This window comes from Lathamus discolor, chromosome 1, assembly GCF_037157495.1.
Source record: "Lathamus discolor isolate bLatDis1 chromosome 1, bLatDis1.hap1, whole genome shotgun sequence".
Lineage (NCBI taxonomy): Eukaryota > Metazoa > Chordata > Aves > Psittaciformes > Psittacidae > Lathamus > Lathamus discolor.
This window is the reverse complement of record NC_088884.1, coordinates 127,120,841-127,146,777: the sequence shown is the minus strand read 5'-3', so window position 1 is coordinate 127,146,777 and position 25,937 is coordinate 127,120,841. Positions and strand designations below refer to the sequence as shown.

Sequence of the window (25,937 nt, the reverse complement as noted above, 5' to 3'; positions counted from 1 at the left end):
ATGATGCTACGGTTCACTGCATTTCAGAATACCTACATGTGCACATGCATAAAATTATATAATGCACATACAACTACTTTATCACTTTCTACAACTACCTGAAAGGAGGATGAAGCGAGGAGGTAACTGGTCTCTTCTCCTAAGTAAGAAGTGATAGGACAAGAGGTAACAGCCTTAAGCTGCACCAGGGTAAGTTTAGATTGGATATTATGGAAGGGTGAAGGGCCAGGTATGGGAATGGGCTTCCCAGGGAAGTGATAGAATCTCTGCCCCTGGAAGTGTTCAAAAATCTGTGTAGATGAGGCCCTCAGTAACATGGTTTAGTGTTGCACTTGGCAGTCCTGAGGTAAAGGTAGGACTTGGTGACAGACTCACAGATAGAATCAATTGGGTTGTAAAAAAAAAAAAAAATAATCTTTAAGATAATCAAGTCCAGCCTCTAGATCTTACAGGTGTTTTCCAAACTAGCTGATTCTACGATTCTACAGGGACCTTTCAACAGCACGAAAAACAACAGCGCCTTAATGCAACAAAATACTTGATTTGCTTTTACAAATATGCCCAATGTAGCCACATCACAACTGTAGCACTTTCACATGTTTAAAAATGCAACAAGTATCATGACAAGGAACAGGAAGGCGGGAAAGTGGAGGGTGAAAAAAAAGAAAAACCATCAGGTTTGGGCTAGAAATTTCAAAGAGCCACAAACTAAGAATAGGACTAAAATAAGAACTTTTCCATTAACCTTGCATTTTCCATTAAGCATGCCGTCTATTTTTGTCAACATTAGTTATACAGAATGAAGACTTAATCTTCCAAAGAGAGTATCTGTATCTGATTAGTTTGGAGAATTAAAAGAAAAATAAATAAATTTTATATTCAACAGCAACATTTGCAGTACAGTATAAGAAATCAAGAAATACGCATATCAGAACAAGGAAAACCTTAAATGTATCACTAGCATGATGAAACTCTACAGAAATATTAAGCTTACAAAGACAGCGTAAGTCTTTCAAAAAGCTTCTTTCTATAAGTTCACAAGGAGATAAAACACACAGAGCCATTACTATTGAAAATAGGCTTCACTATACCTGCTGTTCCTGCAAGGAAGCAATTTTCAATGGAGAGCTTTGCTTCACAAAGCATAAGAAAACAGCAAAACTTAAACCACCAACTCCATAAACAACACTGCCATTCGCATCAATGCTTTTAAAAATAGTAAAAAAAGCGTATATAGGAGGCAGCAAGAACAGAAACAGGCCAGCAACATTGTGTCTGGGCCACTTTTGCTACACAAATAAAACAGAAGTTAACATACCTTTTTGGATTGCAACAACAGTTCTGTTTCAAGAAGCAAAACTCGACTCAACAAGTTATTCCAGTCCTTCTCATCTATGATCACCTTTCCTTCCAGTTTCTCTTCTAAAACATGCAGTTTATCTTCCATCCAATCCAGCTTATGAAGCTTTTCCTGGCAATCAGCAAGCTGACTCTTCAGGGCCTCAATCTGAGAATTATCTTCTATGATCTGAAAACATGGACAAGAACATGTCCTCTGATTTCAAAACAGACATAATTCATCAATTGATCAATGAAATCAAGTGGAACCTTCCTCAAGTTCAATAACCAGATTCTGCTACATTAGAAAATTATTTCTTTCGCAATTGCCATAATGCTCCTATTTATGGAACTCAGGTTGTAAAAGAAACTGTTGACAGAACTGACTCTTGAAAGGATAGTACAATTTAAATGACATTTTTCAATTTTTTCAATATACTTATTATATATATCTATTAGTTACATTTAAGGAGGATCCAGTTACCATGTTAAAAACTTTATCCCTTTAGAAAAGTCCTGTAAGAAAAGTTAAGAATACATGCTGACAGCATCTTAAAATAGAAATTCTTACTTGTTCACAATTAACTTCGACAACATCATGATCTAGGCACAATTCTTCTTCATTACCTCCTTGTGCTGGAAGGGGTAATGGATGAAGGTCACCACAAATTTCATTTCCTGAGTGCCGTTCCACTAAAGGCTTCTTTTGAAGATGGAAAAGAAAAAAAAAAAAAAAAAGAACATTTCAATTCATTAGCCAAGCAACTGAATAACCCTAAAAGACCAATCGTTTTCATATTTATTTGAATCTGAAAATCTTATCCCAACTGGTTGCAAAACAGACAGCAACAGCAGAGATTTTAATTTTAAAAAATCATATAGACATGAAAAACTATAAACCAAATACACATACACTTTACTGTATGCACTGTGTATCTTGTTTTTTTTTTTTATAAACAGTAATTAAAGCATTGATGTCCTCTCCTATTGTAAGAGCTGTTAGATTTCCAAGTGTGGACTGAGAGGTATGAATCTTACCTTATATACTAACATATGTATAGACAGGTCAAATGTCAACATTGCCACTCAAACATTCAAAACCAGAAAAGCTTAAGTAGTTTAAGATTAGAACTCTCTCTTTTCCCTGAGAACTGTCAGCAAAACAACACTATTAACCACATTTAATTTGCTTTGAATGCTTCCTTTAGAGAAAGAAAAATAAGAGACAAATTCTGCTTTCTTTCCAGGTGGGTCAAGTCTCATGATTGCTATATGCCACAAAATAAAACAGATTACCTAATGATTAAGAACTCACAATTACTAGTTTTGTACAACATATTAAGATTTAGATTCCTAGATGTTTTATTGAAACTGAAACTCTCCTCTTCTAGGGAACTCTTAATATACTCACATATACCCCCATTCAGTTCGGCCATTCAATAACCAGAAAATAAATCATTCCAAATATTTCCTTTGTTAAGTTTTCCTCGTGCCTGAAAGCAGCATTTTCCTTCTAAATAAGAATCATTCACAGTTAAATGGGCAGATTCCAAAAAGTTTTGTACAATTTTACTTTGCACCCTTTTAGCATTAAAATCTAGGAAAGTGGCCTCCTCCACAGGCCAAGAGTACCGTAACACATAAGATCAAGCATTACTCTCGTAAAACCAAAACCAAGCAGAAGATTACATTAAGAAATCGTTGCTTAAAAGATTCAGACAAAAGAACAAAAAATGTTTTGAAAGCTGCATTGAAAACACTGCAATGTTAGACAAAATACACTTTAACCTCCAAACAGGTTTTTTTTTTAAATGCATTTTCATTCCTGTCCCTCCATTTGATTTAATTTAAACAGCAATCAATAGTACTACATCATTAGCACCACGACTTTAAGATCAGCTAGTCAGTACAAGAGACAAGCAATACCCTCTATATTTCAATTATAATTTCAGTCAGCCACACTTCTTCAAGAAAAGGAAAAAAACAAACAAAGAACACCAAATACAACCAAAAAAAACAAAAAAATAAAAACAAAAAAACCCCTGGTCTGATTAAGCATTAGAACCTAAATGAAAGCACATCTTCCAGAAAAAGCCCGACTCGCTACAAATAAGATTAACCTTTAGATATACAACATAAAAATTATTTTCATACCTGTTTGGAGTTCAGAGCACGGTCACTAGAATCAGTAATGGCATTATCACAATTTGACCTTATTTCAGATTTAAACAATCTGGGTTTTTTCCTTGTTTGGGATTTAACCTTCAAAATGAAGAGGAGAAAATATTATGCTTCCAACACAAGAACACAGAAATATTTTCTGGAGTGCAGGGAGGCAATACAGACACATGGACACAACCTATGACAACACCCAAATTTACAGAGAAAATGGATCTGGAAGTGAATGCTGCATTCATACACTCAATGCCTATAAGAGGTTGCATCAAAGCTGGTCATAAACAGAAAACAATTTGCCCCAGAGTTGAAAAACAAGCAAATACAAGAAAGGTAGTTATGCCCCAAAAAGTGACACATTAAGTAGATGGCAAGCGTAAGTAACAGTCCTGAAGACTGTTACAAACTCAAATGAAACAAAATCCTGTAAAAAATGAGGACAGAAAATTTCTTTTATTAAAGAAGACTGATACACAGCATACACCAATAAAAATGACTTAACAATGCAAAACAAATATGATGAAAATAATAAGATTTGAGATATATTTGTGTTTCAGTGGTATACAAGTGTCATGTTTAAATTAAATATTACCAGAACTTTAGCATATCTGATGGCTTTGCTTTGTTTTCAAATGAACTAGCAAAGTCTAATTATATATTCACTAGAAGAATAAAATATTCAAGAAGAATAAAATATATCATTTCTATTACAAAGTACTGGATTTATCTTTATTCTTTTTTTTTGTTTATACTACAATGCATTCCCAGCTTCATGTCTTTCATATACTTGATAGGGCTCAAGCATCAGAACTTCATACTAATTTTTCCCCCTATTTTGACCATCAGCAATGCTGCTTCTAAAAAAAGCAGGTGTTCAGCTTCTATCTGCAGCATCAAGCATGTCAAAAGAAACTTATAATAAAGTTATCATTTAATCATTACCTTATTCGAGTTATTTAATTCCTTATGTTTTTTTACCACACAGTTGATAATGTCACAAACAATCTGCATTTTTTTTTCCGCAAAGCCAAACTGAAGAAACTGCTGTTTTGTTAAAATTGGTTTATATTGAAATTGATCTCGAAGAAGCTGCAACAAAATAAGAGTCTGCTTCACTTTCAAAATCACCATGCAATCTGTTGCAGAAATGGCATGCTCAGGTTCTTATTTTTCTACAATCTTTTCTTTCAGTCTGCACTTCAGCAGTTAAACCTTTTAACATTTGGTTATTTATATATTCTCAGACGTTTCTTCTAACTAGACTTTAAACATACCTCCTCCAAACCATTTCATTCACAACACTCTTGTAGAGATTAAGACACATTCTTAAGATTCATAAAATAAATTATTTTAGACAATATTTAAAAAGTCAAACAAAAACTTCTCGAAGTGAATGCACGATAAGAAGTTGTATTAATCTCAGCAAATACATCAGAGGGCTAAGTAAGGCTCCCACAGAGCTTCTTTGTAAAGGAGTCACTGTCCTCTGCAGAGTGCAAACTAGCTGAATAAGCTAATATTGTTAATATGCTTATGGATATTTTTAAGAAGAGTTAAAAATTATTTTCATTCAGTTATGAATTTTATCCCAATTTTTAAGCTGTTAAATATTGGACTTTATATATTAACACAGCATGGTGTTTTAAAATACCTCTACTTCTTAATATTGTTTTCATTATGATCATTGAAGTTTGATGTGACTTTTTGCTGATTATCATTTCTTCTAAGGTCATTTCTATAAAATTTATTGTGTATTAAACATTTCAGTATTATTTACAACTAACATACACGAATAGTGTTACTGTTTCTGCCATTGTCTCAACATTGAGATTTGGCTAACAACATCCATCTTTATTTTCATAAAAACCTATATAAAGACTTATCACACAGTGACTTACTAAACATCTTAAATCCTAACAGAATTACTATTTACATTCATTGCAAAAAAGCCTTTTATTTTCTAGTAAAATTTACAGTAGATGTTGAATTTTTATGATAGCATACTCAAACCTATGTTTCTTCTGTGAAGAATATAAAGACAGATACCTTGTAAATAGCTTCAATAAAACGCAAGTCACTCTTTGCTGTGAGTTCCACATCGCACTTTACCAAAAGCTCTGCTATGGAAGTTGAAAAAGACGTAAAAGAATAGCTGATGATAGGTAAAAATGCAGCTGGATCACCTTTTACTAGCCTATTGAGAAACAAAAGTACTTTACACAGCAGAAGACAAAGCCTTTCATTATATGAATTCAAACATTCCATTTGAAAGGTGTTTTAATATAGACAGCATGTTATGTCCAAGTATCTCCTTAATTTTTCTTTTTTTTTCCCCAGGCTCTCTCATTCAGCAGTCTTTACTGTTATCTGCAAAACACTCAAAACAACATTTTTGTGACTCTCATAATTTTAACATTGCCCAGTCTAAAGCCCATCAGCATTGTCATCTTGACATTCAAGACTTTTTTCTTCAATATTTGCAAGATGAAATTTGCTAGCAACTACAGAGAAATTACAAAGGTGAGAGATTAATCAAAGAAAAGAGAAAAACAGAGAAGAAAAAATGGGCAAGATAGCAATATACTTCAGTATACACTGAAGATACGCTTCGTGATTATTATGAGGATTCTCAGAACAGCAAAACTACATCCTTTTATCTTCCAGTTCATATGTAGCAAACCCCCAGCTTCCCACAGACATATGCTTGGCTTATTCATCACTGGGTACAATCCCAATATTTATACATATATTGTTTACACATCTTGCTGTCATCATGTATTAGCATAAATTTATTTACACTACCACTTACACTGTATAATCCACATCTCTTGGATAATTTATCAAGCGAAGTCCTTGCTCTATTTTTGTTATACTTCCTTTCAGATCTCCTGTTGCCATTATTCCAAATACTATTCTTCTCTCAGATTATGAAAGAAATGCAATTCTTCTCCTTAAAAGAAAAAAAAAACCACAAAAATTATAAAATACAACAGTTATCACTGAAATTCAAAGGGTTTTGCTCCTCTTTTCTAGACATGACTATTTCCAAAGTGCTGCAGTACAGCACAAAGCTACAGCTCAACACCAACTAATACCAGTCATCATTATTAATTCTAAATAGGATCAATTACTAACCCTCAACCTGATCAACTATCAAAGACCTTTAAAGATATCTGAAAGCATTTAAAGAATTTAGTGCCCATTAAATCCACTAAAACTGAGTGAAAATGAGTTCCTTCCCTATTTTAATGGTGCAGAAGGCCCACAGGCAGTGAAAAGCTTTTGCATTTTTCAGTTTTGAATGCTGCTTATTCTTTTGTTCACCTGGCTCCAAGCTCACTGGCCAAGAGAGCAATGTTTGGATGTGCAAACATGGGAAGACAGGCTAACAACTCGCCACAGACAACACTTTTGTATCTAGATCCATTAAATACACTTAACATTTTTCATGGAGAAGAGGGTAACAGACTGCCTAAATATTTCAAAATAGGTGAAAGTTCATTGGTATGATAACCAAAAGGTCCCTGTTTAACTTCTACATTGTAACACATGAGTTGAGAACCCACTTTCAATTTACTTTACTTTGCAGAAGAAAGACTCATCTAAGAACTTGGTACAAACTACAGAAAGGTGCCTTTCTCCCTGCAGAACTATCCTGAAAAGAAACTGAAGACTTCAAGAAGTGTGGGGGGGGGGGGGGGGGGGGGAGGAGCTGGAGAAAAAAGGGAGCCAAGCAACAACAACAGAATCAGCAAAGGATAAGATCACTATCATCCAAACCAGATTTTACATCTATCAAAGGGATACATAAGTACAGGAAGCTCCTACTTTTAACATGTTATACCAAACAAAACTGATTAGTAAATTCTCAAATGGAAGAAGAGACTGTGCAATACTGGCAACTCCACCTGTCTGGCAGACAGTAAAATAAAACACCTGCAGCAGTACCTTCAAATATCAGTACTAACAATTATCTTAAAGAACCCTGTCCTCACTATATTGCTTTAAAATACACTTACATTTAGAGACAGCCTATGAGTACTAAGTAATCTATCTTGCAACCATTTGTTTCTAAGTAGCCAATATTAATTAGCTCTTCTCCAATACAAGGCTTTAAAAGCACAGACTGGGTGACTGCCCAGCTCTTAAGTCACAATTGAAAACAAACAGCTTGCATTATAGTAATCTGGACAGGCTGATAGGACTTGAGAAAGTCTATTAGCAAACTGCCAAACTCTGTTCTTTCAATGGTTTAGAGAAAAAACAAGGGTGGGGGAGGGAGAGAGAACATTACTGAAAGGTACAGAAGTACAAATTGGCACTTAACAAAAACAGCTCTCCTTCCTCACAACCTTGAGATCCGCTTCTGACTGGCTTAATCCACTACCTTACTTCCCCCAAAAGCCTCAGTAATGGTTTCAGCTATAACGCCTTAGAACAGAAATTTTATGCTCAATTTTCTCCTTAGAACCTGGGACATAACTGCCTGCCACTGTCCACACTGAGTTTCTTAGAATCATAGAATAGTTAGGATTGGAAAGGACCTCAAGATCATCTAGTTCCAACCCCCCTGACATGGGCAGGGACACCTCACGCTAAACCATCCCACACAAGCCTTCATCCAACCTGGCCTTGATCACTGCCAGGGATGGAGCATTCACAGCCTTCCCTGGGCAACCCATTCCAGTGCCTCACCACCCTAACAGGAAAGAATTTCCTCCTTATATCCAATCTAAACTTCCCCTGTTTAAGTTTGAACCCGTTACCCCTTGTCCTATCATTACAGTCCCTGATGAAGAGTCCCTCCCCAGCATCCCTATAGGCCCCCTTCAGATACTGGAAAGCTGCTATGAGGTCTCCACGCAGCCTTCTCTTCTCCAGGCTGAACAGCCTCAACTTTCTCAGCCTGTCTTCATACGGGAGGTGCTCCAGTCCCCTGATCGTCCTCGTGGCCCTTCTCTGGACTTGTTCCAACAGTTCCATGTCCTTTTTATGTTGAGGACACCAGAACTGCACGAAATACTCCAAGTGAGGTCTCACAAGAGCAGAGTAGAGGGGCAGGATCACTTCCTTCGACCTGCTGGTCACACTCCTTTTGATGCAGCCCAGGATATGGTTGGCTTTCTGGGCTGCGAGCACACACTGCTGGCTCATGTTCAGTTTCTCATCGAGTAGCACCCCCAAGTTCTTCTCCGCAGGGCTGCTCGGAATCTCTTCTCTGCTCAGCCTCTAGCTGTGCCTGGGATTGCTCCAACCCAGGTGTAGGACCTTGCAGTTGGCATGGTTAAACCTCATAAGGTTGGTATCAGGCCACCTCACAAGCGTGTCGAGGTCCCTCTGGATGGCATCCCTTCCCTCCAGCGTATCAACCGAACCACACAGCTTGGTGTCATCGGCAAACTTGCTGAGGGCACACTCAATCCCACTGTCCATGTCAACGATGAAGATGTTAAACAAGACCGGTCCCAACACCGATCCCTGAGGGATACCACTCGTTACTAGCCTCCAGACGGACACTGAGCCATTGATCATAACTCTTTGTGTGCGGCCATCCAGCCAGTTCTTTATCCACTGAGTGGTCCATCCATCAAATTGATGTCTCTCCAATTTAGAGACAAGGATGTTGTGTGGGACAGTGTCTTGACACAAAACATATACTTTAAGCCTCCCAATCCAAGCAGTAAAGAGGCATTACCAGAAAGCATGGAAGAGATACCCTTGAAATATAGCATTTTATATAATTTTTCTTGCTCACACCTCAGATTCAGACCAAACACTACAAAGAAATTATAGTTACTCTGACAGGTACTCCACTTTGCAGCCTTGTTGTTTGGTCATACTCTTTAAAGCAACAGGTCTTCCTGAAAGGAACTTTTTGACCACACACATCTACTTATGGGGGGGGGGAAGCAAACCAACCAAACAACCCCAAACAAATAAATGCCAACAAAAGCCACAACACCACCAAACAGTTAAAGCTTGCACTCACAATGGTATGGGGTTTTTTTGGGGGGTTGCCTTTCCCTCCCCCGCCCCTCTTCTTGTGTCTATATGATGCTTAAATCAACAATCATCAAGAAGATGAAGGAAGATCCTCACATGTGTTCTGCCCTTTTTAAAGTATTTTCTTCCTATTTAATTATCAGGTTCTTGCTATTTACTCATTAGGTTTGTGACAAATATAACTACACAATACTCTTTGTTAAAGGCTAGGGACAATTCAACCTCAAGCTTTTGGAAACTAAGGCAGCTGTTTTTCCCACCTCACCTTACAAAGTGATTCACCCTAGGGTTTTGCCAACCTAACCAGGTCTCAAGACAAACCACAAAGAGTCTGCTGTAAAACTGAAGCACTAATCTGCAACTCAAATACTCACAGAAGACACTCTCACAGGAATTCATCTAACCATACAGGCTGTTTCCCAAAAGTATCAGCAATCCTTTCTACACCATGCCTCTAGATGTAAAAACTGGCACCAGCCATTACTACAAACTATATAGCTTGGGAGATCATACAAATAACAGTTAAGTTGGTAGAAAGATAACACTTTGGGAAGGTGTACACTGTAAAAAGCGCCATATAAGCTTTGTCTGCAAGAATTCATGACAGAACAGTTACAGAACATTGGCTACCCAGAGTAAAATCAGGTATAACAAAGTTTTAACGTAGAACCACATACTGTTTAAAGAACAACTCTCAAAATTGCTTACAGTATTCAAAGAGGCAATGAATGTCAAAAAAACCCCACAACACAACACACAAAAAAACCCCACCCAACTCACACCAAAAAAACCCGACACGCAAGTTACCAAATACTTTAGAGTTGCAAACACTAAAATGCCTAAAGAAAAAGGCTTGGTTTTGTTATTCAGATGATCCTTAAGGTCCCTTCCAACCTAGTTAATTACGATTTTGTGACTCTTCTGTTACATGGGGAGGGGAAGTGGAGGGGAACACCTTTATGCCCAGATGCAAAATCATCAGTGGACTTCGCTACCGTGCCAGCCGCCGCAGACACACTCCAGAAACACGCCATGTTTGCAAACGAGTGAACCGCACAAGGAACTGCGCGTCGCAAGCCGGTTGCCCTGGGCGCCATCAGAACACCGGGTGAAAAAAGAAAATCGTGTCCCAGCCGCGGGCAAGGTCGGCCGCGGTCCCGGAGCCGCGCCAACGCTCCGAGCCGACCTCGCAGGAGAGGGACGGGGCGGGCTCCCCAGCCGCAATTGCTCAACCCTCGACCCATGGAGACCAGGCCTCCTCCTCAGCTCCGCCCCGGGGCTCACAGTCCATGAGGAGAGGGAGTGCTCTGGGCTCAGAGCGAGCCCCGACCCCGAAAGCGACCCCGAAAGCGACCCCGAAAGCGACCCCGAAAGCGACCCCGAAAGCGACCCCGAAAGCGACCCCGAAAGCGACCCCGAAAGCGACCCCGAAAGCGACCCCGAAAGCGACCCCGAAAGCGACCCCGACGCCCACCCGCGGCCACTGCCGCCCCTGCTGCTGGACCCCACCTTCCGCCGGGCTGCCTTCTCCGAAAAGCGGCCGCCCCACCGCCTCTCCTCAGGACTGCAGCAGACACCAAGCAGCGGCGGGCACAGACCGAATCTACCGCCGCAACACCCAACAGCCGCTTCCGCTTCCTGCGCGTCCCGCCGCGGTGACGTCACTTCCAGCAACAACAGCAAACGTCAAACCGGCCAGGCAAGGAGACGGGGCGGTGGCGGTCGCCCTGCTTGCCGAGGGGCCTCCGCCGCTGCCGCCGCCTCTCGTGCCGCCGGGGGCTGCTCAGCCACCTCCTGCCCGGCGAGGCTCACGCACGGACTCGGGCCGGGCTCGTCGCGGCGGCGGTTGGGACCCGAACTCGCACAGGTACGGACCCTGCGGCTGTCCCTCGGGGGACCGGCGACTGCGGATGGACGGGTTGCGCATCCAATCGAAAGCCGGGGCTACTGGGGAAGCCCAATGGCGCGGTGGGGTGGCACCCGCGGGGCTAGGCTCGCCGGTGCCCTGTGGCTCGGGGTTTGCTGTGTCTCGGCCTGCGACAGCCGAGGTCTCGGTTCCTCTTTGTAGGAAGCGGCGAGCCGGACGGTTTCGGGGTTCCCCTGGGCGGCGGGAGTGCAGTCGCGGCCCTTAGCAAGGGGGGTTTCTAGGGCGCCTCTGTCAGCTGGGGCGGCCGTGAGCGTGAGGGACTTGCTGTGCCCCTAGAGCCGCCGCGTAGTTGCCTTGAGTTGGGTTTGAAAGACTCTTCCGTCAAGGTGTCGCAGGCCTCGGTTACCAGTGCAGCTGCGATGAACGAAGCTTCAGGTTCGGTAGCATCGGAGGAACATTTACCTGTTCGGATAATCGCGGTAGCCAAGCGGTAGCTGTAGGGCTCAGTTCCCGTGAGGTGGAGGACGTTTATATCGAGTGTCGGGTTTTCTTTCGTAAAGCAGAAACCAGTACCAATACAGCATTAATCTAGGATGCATTTAGCTTCTAGCGTCCTTCAACACTGTAAAAGAATTTACTGTGCACTAACAAAGCGACATGCAGAAGACATGATTAAAATTGAAAGCAGACAGGTAACAGACAGAGCCAGAGAATATCAGCAGTCCATAAGCAAGCTTGTTATTTTTACTGTGACAGTTATTACAGCCAAGCTGTCAAAAGGTCTCTGTTAGATAAAGTTACGTAACTGGAATTTTTGAGACATTTGAGAAGTGTACATTTGAGTGGAGAGAATAGTGATGGAAAGTGTATGTTCAAAAGAATTTAAAACTATAGTTCTAGAGACCTTACTTAAAAGGCTTTATAATAATAGTTAGTTTACACATCTTGTTTCATGAATGAGTTTTCAAAGCATTCATCCTGGATTACTACAAAGTTTATGGGGAAAACAAGATGTGATCTAACAAATGGCATATAAACTGGCATATATAGCTATACACATACAAAAGCTTGTGAATTTCCAGTGGCTGATTCTCGAACGGTTTCTTCTCTGAAATTTATTCAGTTGGTACTTTAAAGAACAAATTTCATTTTTTTTATCATTTTTTAACATTAAAGATGCCTTTAAATTTTTTTCTGCATTGATATGCGCTGTATAAGTATGTGAGTGCATTTTAAGAAGGCCAGTTTATTGAATGACACAGAATGGTGGGGTTTTTTTCTGTCTTAAAGCTATTTCTAGTGTCAAATAATTTGGAATCAATTATGTTGTTGGTGATTACAGCAATTAGCTTTTGTGTGGGGAGAATAACCCTGTGAGCTCTGACAGGAACTGTTGATAATCTTGTTAGCACAGTATCTCTTAATGGAAGGTATTTTGTGAACAGGAACTTCAAGCTGAATATTGCAATAAAGGTATTACACTAGCAACTTTGGTTTTGGATATTTGAATATTTGATTTTGGTCCTTTGTGACCACTACCAAATTCTTTACAAGTACTGTGTATCGAGCACAAAGATAATCTGACTTTGAAGAGGTTTAAAAGCTATAATAAGATTGCCAGATGCTTACCTGGTAGCATACATTCACTTGATAATTGACTGGGCACAGCCTTTCTGTGGACTGTTTATGGTAATGCTGCTGGTCATCTTCTCTCATCTTCCTGGTGTATTATGATTATGAATCTTGTCACAATATAATTCTTAAATGATCTTCAGAGCCTTAAGTTTCCTGTTACTACTTTTTTTTTCTTTTATTTAAACTATGATAAATAATTAGTATTTTCAGAATATTTTTAACAGTTGGGAGATAACAAATGTATATAGAAATGTGGTTTTATTATAATGATACCAAATTATGTGAGAAAAGGTAGAAAAAAAATACCAGCAAAATAATTTCTCTAAGCTGTTTTACAAAAAGTTATCTCAGCTGACATATTTATATAATTGACATATATCTATAATTGACATATATTGTTTGCATAGAATAGTTTCTCTCATTTCATCTTTTGTGAAATGTAAGGTTTAATACTCCAGTGTCATCATATTTCTTCTTGCTGATTTCCATTGTCTTAAGGTTAAAGACTTGAAATAATAAAGAAGGATTATAAAGCATCGCTCTTGGTTCTCTCTGTCCCTGAAACTAGTATTTTGGTCTTAGCTCTTTAATTATTTATAGTCAGTGCTATATTTTCAGGCAGATTTCATTTTTACATGAAAAGCTGCACTGAGAAAGTGTGCATATTATATTGGAGTTACACCTACATGTGTGTATACATTTACCTCTTTCAAAACTTACATAATTGAATTGAAAGGTCATTATTATTCAGTCCTTCAGATCATCTTATATCTTCTGAGAGTGCACACAGCCTCTAAATTTGACATCTGCATATTTGAAAGTAAAATGCCTTGTTGACAGTGTTCAGTTTACTCACAGGGCTAAGATCAAGAATTGGTTGAAGCCTCCCAAGATGTTTAGATTCCTTTAAATATACAGTACTGCTTACCAAGTACTGTACTTGAGTAATTAGCAAGCTTGGATACAATTACTTGCAAAATAGGAGCTTTATCTTAATTGAATCCTCTAGCACAGTGATAGTAGCCCTTTCTGAAATATTGCCCATGCTCAGAAATATTGTATTCCTTGTCTGCTCTTGTTATCCATTGGGAAGTTACCTCCTTTCAGCCCTTGGGTGTTACCACCTACCCACACAAGTTGGTGTTTAGCTTGGTTCTTCACTCCACATCTCTGTATCCTGTGCCAGTTTAGCAGGGGTAATAGCAGCAACAGTTGGAGTTGGAGCAGACTTGTTGAGTTTATGCTTGTAGTTCCAAATGCCAATTCTGGCACACCTGCCACTGATTTATTTAATAGCTCTTGATTTTATTCTAAAAATTGGTGATCCTCCTTTGGGCTGAAAGTTAGTAAATTCCTTCTCCTTGGAGAGATGTAGTTTTTCAAAACCAGAAAAAGGTAGCACTGAGCAACTGTTCTCAAGAAAATGAGAATACCTTCTTTATGTATGCATTCTTGCAGCCAGTGGTATATCCTACTTATGGTTGCAACTCAGTAAGCCTTATTTTTAATTGCCTGATAATTTATAGCAGTTGATCATGGTTTAATCTGTCTCTGTACAATAAAAAAAAAAGCCAAATATCTGTACAAGAAATACGAATAATAATAATGATGAATTTATGTAAAGTCTTGCATATTACTAAACTGAATATAGTACATATGACTATAGTTTCTTCACAACTTTGGCCTTATCTAGGAATGAAATCTTAAACTTTCCCTGAGTGGATGGTTACATAGATAACTGCTTCACTAGCCAGATGAACCTGTTTTGTGTTGACTTCCAACTTGATTGTGGTGGGTTTTTTTTTCCTGTACTTTATCCAATTTCTCCATTTTCTCCCATAATTACTCATCGCATTCATGGCTTGTTTCTTTCAGCTTCTGTAGAACAATTTCCATTCATGTCCAACCTTAAACAGTGTTAAAACCCTGTTTTTAATTTCCCATGCTAATAGAATATACGTAATTTCAAATACATGTGAGATCTTAGCAGGCCAGACCATCAGTGTTTCTTTTTTGAAAATCAGCATTGGGAACCTGCAGATTACTGGTATGATTACTTTAGTGATCTCTCATCATAATAAATGTTGAAAAATTATCACCATATATAGACTACTTGTGATAGGGTTACGATAACATTACCATACTGAATTAGTAAGATTTATCATACTATTTTTTCCTCTTGATAAATATAGGTGGTTACTGAAATTTGAGTTACGGCATTCAGAAGTCTTGACAACTGACTAACTCATTCAGGATCTGTTCTCTTTATTTTCATCTGCAGTGAAGTTTGACAAAAAATAAAAACCCCACAGTGATAAGTAAAATATAGAAGTCTTATCCTGAAGTTTTTATGCTACTGTGAAAGAAAGCTTGAAAAGATATTTTGGTTGCTGTCATGGTTTAAGCCCAGCCAGTAACTCAGAACCACGCAGCCACTCACTCCCCTCCCTTCCTCCCCCTGGGGAAGAGAATCAAAAGAATGTAAATCCCACGGGTTGAGATAAGAACAGTCCAGTAACTAAGGTATAACACAAAACCACTACTGCTACCACCAATAATAATAATAGTAATAATGATAAGGGAAATAACAGGGGGAGAGAATATAAAACTAAAAGGGGAAAAGAAAACAATAAACACAAGTGGTGCACAATACAATTGTTCACCACCTGCCGATCGATACCCAGCCAAACCCGAGCAGCGATCTGGGCCTTCCGGGTAACTCCCCCCAGTTTATATACTGGGCATGACGTGCTGTGGTATGGAATACCCCTTTTGCTAGTTTGGATAGGTGTCCTGCCTCTGCTTCCTCCCAGCTTCCCGTGCCGCTTCTCACTGGCAGAGCATGAGAGACTGAAAAGTCCTTATCAGAATAAACATGACTTAGCAACAACTAAAAACATTATTGTGTTATTGACATTGTTCTCAGACTAAAGTCAAAAACATAGCGCTGCACCAGCTATTAAGGAGAAAAATAGCTGCTACAGCTGAGCCCAGGCGAGTTGCTCAGAAACAAGAAACTTGCAAGAAACAATGAATCCTTAATGCATTTTCATTGAAGTTTTTAAACTTTGTATTAATGTCAGTCGCAGCCTAATTTTGTATGCTTCTTGCTATTCAGGACATTATTATATCTTCTTACATTTTATAGCACTTCACTGACTCTACATAAGCTATTTTTATTACATTTTAAAGGAAGTTTGAAGATAATAATTCCAAATGTTCTGAAGGTTAAGGCTTCTTAACTTGCATAGGACATAGATAATGTTTGTTACTATTCACAGAAGCTTAGTATTAATTTTATAACTCTTCAAGCACAAAAGCTTTTGTAAAAATATCAGGTTTTATGGGTTTGTTTTCAGTATTTATTCAGTTGCTCCACTGAAGACAGATTATATTGTCCGCATAACTTTGACAAAACTCACTTTTTTTCTATTCAGATCAGTCCTACAGTTTTATTTTTCCAGTGTGTGCTGAGTCTGTCTTGCAAATATTCATAAATAGCTGGCAACATTTAATTTGGGTTTTATGTCCAGCAGGCTCGCAGATGGGTCAGGGACTCTGGAGAGTTGCTAGGAACCAGCAACTGCAACACCAAGGATACAGTGGACAAGGCTATTTTACCAGAGAACATGGTAGGAGGATAGCTACCAACAGTGTTTCCAATACAAGCCATCGCAAACAAGCCCAAGGAGGCATTGATATCTACCACCTGTTGAAGACCAGAAAAACTAAAGAACAAGAAGGATTCATTAACCTGGAAATGCTGCCACCAGAGCTTAGTTTTACCATTTTGTCATACCTGAATGCAACTGATCTCTGTCTAGCTTCATGCGTCTGGCAGGATCTTGCTAATGATGAGCTTCTTTGGCAAGGGTAAGCAAAATAAGTAAATAAATTTTAAAAAATCACCTGGACATAAATATAAATAATTATCAGATTTTAAATTTGTCTCAGTATGTGCTTTTTGTCACAGTAACTGTAGCAAAGGTTTGCTAAGTTAAATGAGATTTGACACAGGGGAAATATGAATATAGTTTAAAAATTTGTTATTCTGAATTTCTAATTACTGTCGGGTAGTAACAGAGATTACCACATACATAAGTGTGTTTGGTACAAGTATACATGTGTATTACTGCACACTCATTTGATATATCATGAGGAAAAAGAAAAGGACTTATCTTCACTTTGATATTAGCTCAAAGCACATCTCAAGTGTATGTATTATAACTTCTCTGAACTTCAAACAGATATCTGGCTTGATCAAACAAACCTATTCAGCAGGAAATCCAGGTAGAAAGGGATTCTAACTCATCTAATATGCTTGTCTTAGTGCAACTGAAGTGTATATATGGGTTTTTTTGGAAGGTAGTGATGGAAGGTAGTGATGGAAGGGGGAAAGAAAAGTTCAGTCCTGCACACGTGTCAGGTGGAATTTCTTCAGTCTAACGGTTGAAAGACATTTATACACTTATGGAGAGTTTGTATGTCCAGGAAACAAATACAGAAATGCTCTACCAAATAGTATAAGATCAAAATTTAATTACAAGTATTTTTTTTTATATTTGATGTTTTACAACACTGGGAAAGACTCATGAAATCATACTTATTTTTAGAGTAGATGGTCAGCAGAACTTGTATCTTTTTTCACAATATATTCTTACCCTCTAACTTAACAGACAGTAAGAAGTATTACTGCTGGGTTGTTGTTCAGGTCCCTTTTAATTCCCTTTCATTGTGTTTTACGTCTCTTCCTTCATCTATTTCTTTGCCTCTCCGCATTTGAATTAAGCAGCTTCCCTTCTTATCATGCTTTATGAACTCAGCAATAGGGTTAATGCAATTATAACTTCTTAGTCACAATTGTTCTGCTGTTGGGGACTGTTTTCTTGGTAGGAAACAGGAATTCTAGTGAAGATCCTGCTAAGCTTCTAAGTTTATGTCGGTATCCATTGTATTTTACTCAGTTCTTGGTATAAAAAACCCACACGAAATACAAATAAATTCCCTGCACCAAAGATAGTAGAGGTTCTTAATTGTATATAGTATATATTCTTAACATATAAGGGCAAAAAAAAAATAACATATTTTCCACAGAGTTCATCCTGGGAAATAGCTCAATCATTTTTAGTAAAATTTTCCCAAATAGTACTCAGTTCAGAGTATACACTTTGTTAATGAAAATGTGTCCGGATTTAGCAAATTAATAAAGATTCAATTTGAATAATCTCTATAGATATCTTAGTTTTCAACATCGCGTATGCATTGGATATGTTTGATTTTAGGCTTTGGCAAGCCCTGTGGCTGCAGTTCTGAATTCAGTCCAAATTAGACCCAGGATCCTGAACTGAAAACAAAGTCACTTCCATGTCCTCAGTAGCTACCTGCTGGGTTCTAAACATTGTGGCTAATTATTTACAAAACGGATGCATTGAAGCAGAACTACCAGTTCAATAAGGAATCTAGATAACAAATGGATTGCCCAGGAAGTGGAAGTTCAAGGCAATTTTAGATGGTGTTATCAAAAAGACCAAGATGAACATAAACCGATGAAACAGAGATATGGAGTCAGGGTGTGATGAGAGGGAAAGAAAGTGAGAAGTAATGGAAGATATAAAGGAATGGGGCTGGACTGAAGAATTAGAACTGGTCAAGACTGGAAAGAGGCCAGGTGGGTGGAAAAGGACAATCAAGGAAAGCGATAAATTAATGGCATAATTTTGTGCAGATGTGGTGTCCCACTCGCTGTACAACTGGGGCACAGGAAAAGAAGCACAATTTTTTAATCTGTCATACTGCTGCAGATCAACTTGTCACAGTTACCCACTGTTCAAATACTAGAAGTGACAGAAGTCTCAGCTATGTGGATGTCGTTATGATGCCACCTACTGGGATATGTTTTGAGATTGCACTCAAATACCCCAAAACCTGTGAGAAGAAAACAATAATCATATAACTGAAAACTTCAGCAACACACATATAAAAGGATTAACAACTAAGTGTAACGAGCAACCCATTTCTAACTTTTCCTGTAATTTGAGTATTTGACTTTGCAGTCTTGATTACATTTTGCTTCTGTAAAATACATGAAATACAGAAAGGAATTTTGATAATAGACTAATTCTATTTTCATAGGTTGTGCAAATCCACTTGGGGTCACTGTTCTATATACAATAAGAATCCACCTCTAGGATTTTCTTTTAGAAAATTGTATATGCAGCTAGATGAGGGCAGTCTCACCTTTAATGCCAACCCTGATGAGGTAAGTGAACTGTTATTGATAGTAGTAAACAGTTAAATAATTGTGATTGTTGTTTTATAATCATAGCAGTATTAAAAGCTAAGTTTTAATAGTTGTTTTGGGTTTTTTTTTTTTTAACATAGCAATGGTTAATAGTAAGTTACAGCCCTATCCTGATCATTTTTGCAGATGGTACCTGTGCACATCATTAACATGGCTTGCTTCTTAAGCGCTCTGTACAGTGGTCTGACCTATGAATTCCAGAAATTCATAACCTCATACTGACTTAGGAATGAGACAGGTATCCTATACTGTAGAGATAGTGGTGAATTTAAAATGAATAATAATAGGCCTGCAGAGTTAGTTTGTTCCCACATCAGTTATAGCAGGGTGAGGTATAAAGTAACACAAATTACTTCTATGAAATTTATGGTTTCTTGTAAGAGCTTTTTAAGTATTTCCACTATCAAGGAGCAGATCTTGAAATATTATGAAAATAATACTATGAACTATTCCAAAGATCAGTTTGATTTTATTTCTGTGGGTGTTTATTATGCTAACATAATCTTTCTTTATAGTGTGTAACAACATAGTTATTTTCAAAAAATACCCCATGTCAGTCTAGAAGGTTTCCATATATTAATTCATGAAACTAACTGGGAAAGTCAGTTTCTGCTTTCACTCTTGTCACCTTTCAAAGAAGAAAAGAGTTTGAAAGTAGACAGCTTTTGCCTGGGAGATATGCAATTAATGCCCAAGTGACAAAGAGGGTCTTTTGTGTAGAAAACCAGACTCCTGCTTCATGTTTCCTAGGAAAAGGTGGTACATAGTACTGAACAAAAAGTAGTGTTAACTTCCTGAATGTATTTGCACATAGAGAAGGAAGTGGTAATTGAATAAATCCAAAGTAGGAAGAGGATTAAGAGACATGAAAAGGTACACTTCTAAGAGGAAATATTTCACTCTGCTGATACACAAAAAACACAAACGTGTAACTGCAGGGTGAAATAAATAAAACAGTTGCATCATTACAGTAATGTCATGTTGTTTAAATTCTTGCTTTATCTCATATTCTGCGTGATAATCACTACTCTTTATCAGTCACAAATTACAATATTTGTAATTTCTCTGTTGGAGCTCTGCCTTGAACTGTGATACAAAGTGCCACTTGAGTGATTAGCATTGATTTTTCAGCAGGATTTTGGTGAATTTAGTAGTAAATGTAAAGTTTTCTAAATGAAACACAATATTTAGGTAACTTAAATGTTTTTAAGAGTATACCAAGTTTTAGTTGGCAACAGCTTTGTCTGCCCAAATTTCACTTTGTCTTTCAATTTGCTTTAACGTTTTGGTTTGTTTTTTTTTTTTTTACACTTATCTTCATTTATAGTATGCTGTTGTATTCCAGTCTAATTTAAAGTAATCTTGGCAGGTTTAAAGCATTTGGAGTCTTCACAAAAGGCACTGGATAAAAAAATCATTATTTTACAAGATCTGCAAATTAGAGCTACCTTGTAGTATACCTAAATTAGTTATTAAATTTATTATCCTAAACTTTCTTTTTCTGGCTTCATTATGGTATATTGTACAATAGTAGTACAAATGGCCTGCTTCAGTCCTAATGAGAGACAAGAACTTCAGGATACCTCCTAAGGGCTTCTGTTCCTCTCTCCCTGTGGAGCACCATAGCCTGGTAGGAATCATTCAGGGCCTGAGTTTCAGGAGAATTCACAAATACTATTGCTTGTATTGTTCACAACTGTGGTATTGGCAGTATTATGATTGTAAGGACACTGTGACTGGAATATATGATATGACATGACATTCCACTATTACAAATTGCATCTCCGAATTTCCTGCCAAACTCTGCTTTACATTTGATAACAGACCTGATCAAATTACTATAAAAATAGGAATACTTACAGCCACAGGAGCAAGATTCTCCAAAGGACACCTCCCATATCATGAAAATGGGTAACCAGGCTCCACAGCAACAGCTCCAGAGCTAGCGGTGGCTCACGGGGTAGGGAAGAGCATCTACACACTTTGTGGTAGGATTCTCTGGTTAGCCATTGTTGTGTGCATGGTGTTGTGGTATCTGCTGTAATTTAATGTACGGATTGTGTGCATGAGCTTGCATATTACATAGCAGGTGCTCACATTCTGCTGAAAGGATGTGCCTAATCACATTACACATAATCTAAAACAAAAAAGCTAAAATCTCCACTGCATGTTTGGTTTCTCTTTTTTTTTGTTTGTTGGTTGGTTTTGGTTTTAGGTTTGGTGTTTCTGGTTTTTTTGTTTAGTATTTGGTTTGTTTTTTTCATATTGGCAGCACCATTGTAGCCAAGATTTTGGAGCTTGGTTTTTTTTAGTTGGGGAGGAGGGATGGTTTAGTGTTAGTATTAACACTTGAATATGAACATTATGTTGTTCAATCTGCCTTCACGGTCTCTCTGCTGTATTTTATTCTAAACAGTGTATGGTGTATGTGAAGTGTTTCTCATGCAGTGCTCATTTCATACCTCACATGCTTATGACTTGGAATTTGTAAGCAAACAGAAGTTATTTCTCAACATTTTGTATATGTTTCTAATTCCCTACAAGATATTTTGTCAAGTTTATTACATAGAGCTATGTTATGTAGTTAAAATTGGAACTGAAGGTGGAAAGATTGGTCAGGAAAGATTTTTTTGTTTGGGTTTTTGTTTTGTTTTGTTTTACATAATGATAATGATTCTAACTCATGCTGTTTAATAGCTTTTTTTTATGGATCTATTGGAATCTGAACTGTACTGAAATCTCAGACTTAAATGAGGTCAGGATTTCCTTTACGTAGCATAATAACAATAAAGTACAGTGAGACAGTGCTTATACTAAAGCTGGCTTTCCACTCTTCCGATTCTCTTACTTGTTACCAACTACCCTTAGTTTTTGTTAGGGAGGTCAGTTTTCTGACCTCTTCTTGATCATAAAGGAATTGTTAGCCACATGCATAAAGCTACCTTACCTGACTTTTAATTATAGTCTGCAGATGATGGAATATTTACTGTAGTGTATATTTCTAGCCCAATTTTTTGAAAACTTAGCCTATTTCGTAGGGATTTTGAGATACACTGATTTATCGAATATTAAAAGTATGTGTATGTCGTAGAGGAAAGATGTTCTTTTGTGTGATTTATCTGGAAAGGTGGAATGAACCAGAGAGATGAAACCTTTTGAAAACTCTACATTAAAGTCAGAGAACTTTAATCTTGTAAATTATTAGCTATGGATTCCATGTAACTGGAGAAATATTTCTACTTATGATTTCTGCCATCATAACTGCGTATCACTGAGACTGTATTTTAAAGACATACAGTGAAAGAGACACAGTTTGTAATGTGATGTTCTATATGGTGTCCACATTTGTCAGCAACTTGATTTGTAACTTAGGAACTAAGAATTACAAAAATTTCTGTTGGAAAATACGACATCAGTACTGTGTCTTTTGCTTCAGGAAATGCACCATGAAATGTATTAAGATATTGCATTTCCTTAGAAAAATGGGAGTAGTAATACCATACATGTCTAATTACTGTTTACTAGTAATGCTGGTGTTACCTAGAAGCCCCAATTAGCAGTTGAGGCCCTACTATGCCAGATACGTACTAGCCCTAAATAATTTATCTAAATAATTAAGCTAGTGTATAAACTTGAATTCCTGTTTCCTGAGCTTTTACTTAGTAATGTTTTAATTTTGTTGGTGATCAAAATAGTCTTTTTTTTTTTTTTTTTAATACAGTAGAGACTAGAAAGAAATCAGCATTTTATGTTGATATCTGTTATCCTACCAAAATGTGAAAGCATATAATTTGCAGAATTATAAATTGCCTAAGAATATTAATATACTTTCTAGTGATTTCCTGATTCACCTGTTAAAACTTTTTAAACTAAACAAATTGAGCATGTGTACAACCATTTATGTGAAATTTGTTGCCGTAGACAAATGTATGTCATATTTTTTTGCACTACTTTTAAATAGGCATTGGGTAAAAAGCTTCAGTGTCTTCCAACTTGAACATTGCAACACTTCCATTTAAATATTAAAAAGAGAAATCATGTATATGGGTAGAAAAATGCTGATTCCAAAATTTCCATGCGAATAATTTAAAATATCTGGTTTGTTTTGTGTACGTATCTAAACAGAGATGGCAAAGACAACTACAAAAATTTTAATACTGACTGCTGTATTAAAATATTCTGAAAGTGCTCTTAGCAGAGGATAAAACCAATGCAGAAATGAAATCAATTCTGAAAAATAAAACTTTTTTAGTTTACATATCCTGTATGGATATAAATTAATGGAAAACTTCTTAGGAACAGGTAGAAAGTAAGCAAGGAGTGTCAGTCCTGTAGCAGAATAGGTTGGTAAAACTAGTATTGTGTGACTGGGAAAAAATGAGCAACTGTAAAAATAACATTGAAATACAACAAATGGCTTTTTTGGTTACTATTAGTCTATAATTATGATTGTTATTTGCATATGATAATTTAAATCAACACTTCAATGCATGGCAGTTTTATTCAGAGCTGTCTGAAATTCAGTGATAACATTCTTGCCACAAAGGCAAAGTATCTTTAAGGCATCTTTCCTAATTCCCTAATGTTAAGAACATTATAGTGACAAGCAGGCTCCTCATATAAGTTGGCAGACGCAGATCTACTGGAAATCTTGGCTGTTGTACTGTTCACCTAATTACTCTTCCACTACATCAGAATTAGAAGAACATACCATGTGTGTGCTCATTCCTAAGTGTTATAAACACCTCTTCAGACCTGGTAGATGGTGGCACAGATCTGCCAACCTGACTTCAGTCACATGTATCCTAAGAGAATGACCAGATGACTGATAATCTTGGCATCGATTTTAATAATGTGTAGAACTAGTTACTTCAGCTAGCATACCTGCCACAAATGATCATTTTGGCTACCAGAAGTGATTTATTTGAAGTGAAGGTTCTGAGAGGAATTCAAGGCAGTGTTTACAGTGTTACAAAAAGCTGATTTGATGACATGCCGTAAGTCTTGTAAATAAATTTCATTTGCTGTGAGCCAAATTTTAAGGACTTTAAAGAGAAATCAGATTTCTGTTGTTGCAAAGTGTTTGTGGTTGTTGAGGAAAAAATAAAAGGCACCTAAAAATGATGTCATGTGCTGAAGTATATTTTATTTATGCCCTTTTCATTTGTGAAGGAGATGAGGAAAATTAATAATGAGACTGCATTCACAGAGAAAGATACTTTTAAGCATTATGTGCGTTGAGGGGAGAGATTGGGAATTAGAGACAGGGAATAAAAGTGCTTTGCAAAGACGTGGTTAGGCTATCAGGTGAAGATTGTACCTTGAGATAAAATTTAATGCGTGAAATAAATTACTTATGGCATTTACTGTCACAGTGAAACCAGCTCACCGTATGTCTTAAAGAAGGTGTTATTTTTATCCTGCCTCATGTATGACATGCCAGGTATTTTCCGGATATGTTGCTGAGGTGTATGTTAAATAATTGTAGCAGGAATATTACCGGGACTCCCTTTCCAGGCTTCAGTTTGTATTACCTTAAGCAAATACTTATTACTGAAGCAAATGTGTCTCATTAAGTGAGGATATATGTAAAGGGTATATATGTATGTTCTGCTGCTAGTCTTGTATAAATTGCCAGAATACTTGAGGAATTAATGCACAGTTGATGTTCATTTTGATCTCCCAGTTTAGTTTACTATTTAGCTCTAATTCATATGTTGACCATCCATATTATGGACAAAGTTAAATATGTAGTTTGGACTTAAATGTAAGCTTGCAATGAAATACATGTTTCATTACGGTCCTAAATGGAGGTTCTTTTTAAAATCTGGGCCTAAAATTGCTAGGATTTTTCTTTTTTTGGTCTTGCCTATATAAAACCTTTTTTTTTTTTTTTTTTTTTTTAGTTTATTTTCTATAACATTCTTTTAACCAAAAAAAAAAAAAAAAGGGTTCTAATTAACTTCTATTTTCTATAAATATATAAGCAAAAAATATGGACTGGGAAAACCAGATAACATTACAGGTGTTTGTTGGATTTTCACTTGTGTTACCAATATCTTAAGCATGTATTCTAATTTATTTTTTGCTTGATAAAACTGAGACTTTGCTTTACTAATCCATTTCATAAAACAACTTTCCAAACCTGCACTCAGTCCTTTATTTCTTTTTTAAGCAAAACTGAAGACCACTGGGAAGTCAGTTTATACACTGAATGACAGGTTGCCCCTACATCTTTATAGATGTAATGTAAACTAAAAGGGCAGACTTGCAAAATATTGTGAAGCCTGATACCAGAAGATTTATGAAAAAATATCTTAGGAGTATTTTAAAGGTGACTTATGTTGTGGCCTTCGTACATTATCCTATGCAAAAATTCACTGGCCTACACATTTTGCTTTATTTCAATACTGTGGTATAGTCAAGAGATACTGTAGTTAAGTATTGTTAACACTTCTTTGTAACAAATGCTCAAAACCACTCCTAGCGCCTGCCAAATTGAATTGAAACTAGTTGGTTAGTTATTCTCAGGTTCAGATTTTTGTTGTTAAAAAATGTGAACATGTTAAAAATCCATTAAGCTGGTGTTGATTTCTGAGATCATAAGGAAAATAGTTT

The 25,937-nt window shown here is 37.3% G+C and overlaps 2 protein-coding genes across 4 annotated transcripts in view; one reads left to right on the top strand and one right to left on the bottom strand.

The window, feature by feature from the left end:
* Positions 1-11,356, bottom strand: part of CEP44 (centrosomal protein 44) — a 16,953-nt gene extending 5,597 nt beyond the window's left edge. Inside the window, exons 1-7 of one of the 2 annotated variants that reach the window (XM_065694647.1) lie at positions 11,026-11,356; positions 6,323-6,463; positions 5,560-5,707; positions 4,456-4,602; positions 3,493-3,600; positions 1,910-2,041; positions 1,319-1,528 (exon numbers count right to left, since the gene is read on the bottom strand). In XM_065694647.1, the coding sequence (XP_065550719.1) occupies positions 1,319-1,528; positions 1,910-2,041; positions 3,493-3,600; positions 4,456-4,602; positions 5,560-5,707; positions 6,323-6,411 (834 nt within the window). In that variant the 5' untranslated portion in view covers positions 6,412-6,463; positions 11,026-11,356. Of the gene's footprint in view, positions 1-1,318; positions 1,529-1,909; positions 2,042-3,492; positions 3,601-4,455; positions 4,603-5,559; positions 5,708-6,322; positions 6,464-11,025 lie in introns of those variants that run through there. The other variant, XM_065694656.1, reaches the window with a different exon arrangement.
* The window catches only part of FBXO8 (F-box protein 8), a 22,399-nt gene continuing 7,760 nt past the window's right edge, over positions 11,299-25,937 (top strand). The window contains exons 1-3 of one of the 2 annotated variants that reach the window (XM_065694669.1): positions 11,299-11,383; positions 16,555-16,891; positions 19,151-19,277. In XM_065694669.1, the coding sequence (XP_065550741.1) occupies positions 16,563-16,891; positions 19,151-19,277 (456 nt within the window). In that variant the 5' untranslated portion in view covers positions 11,299-11,383; positions 16,555-16,562. Of the gene's footprint in view, positions 11,384-16,551; positions 16,892-19,150; positions 19,278-25,937 lie in introns of both variants that reach the window. The other variant, XM_065694678.1, reaches the window with a different exon arrangement.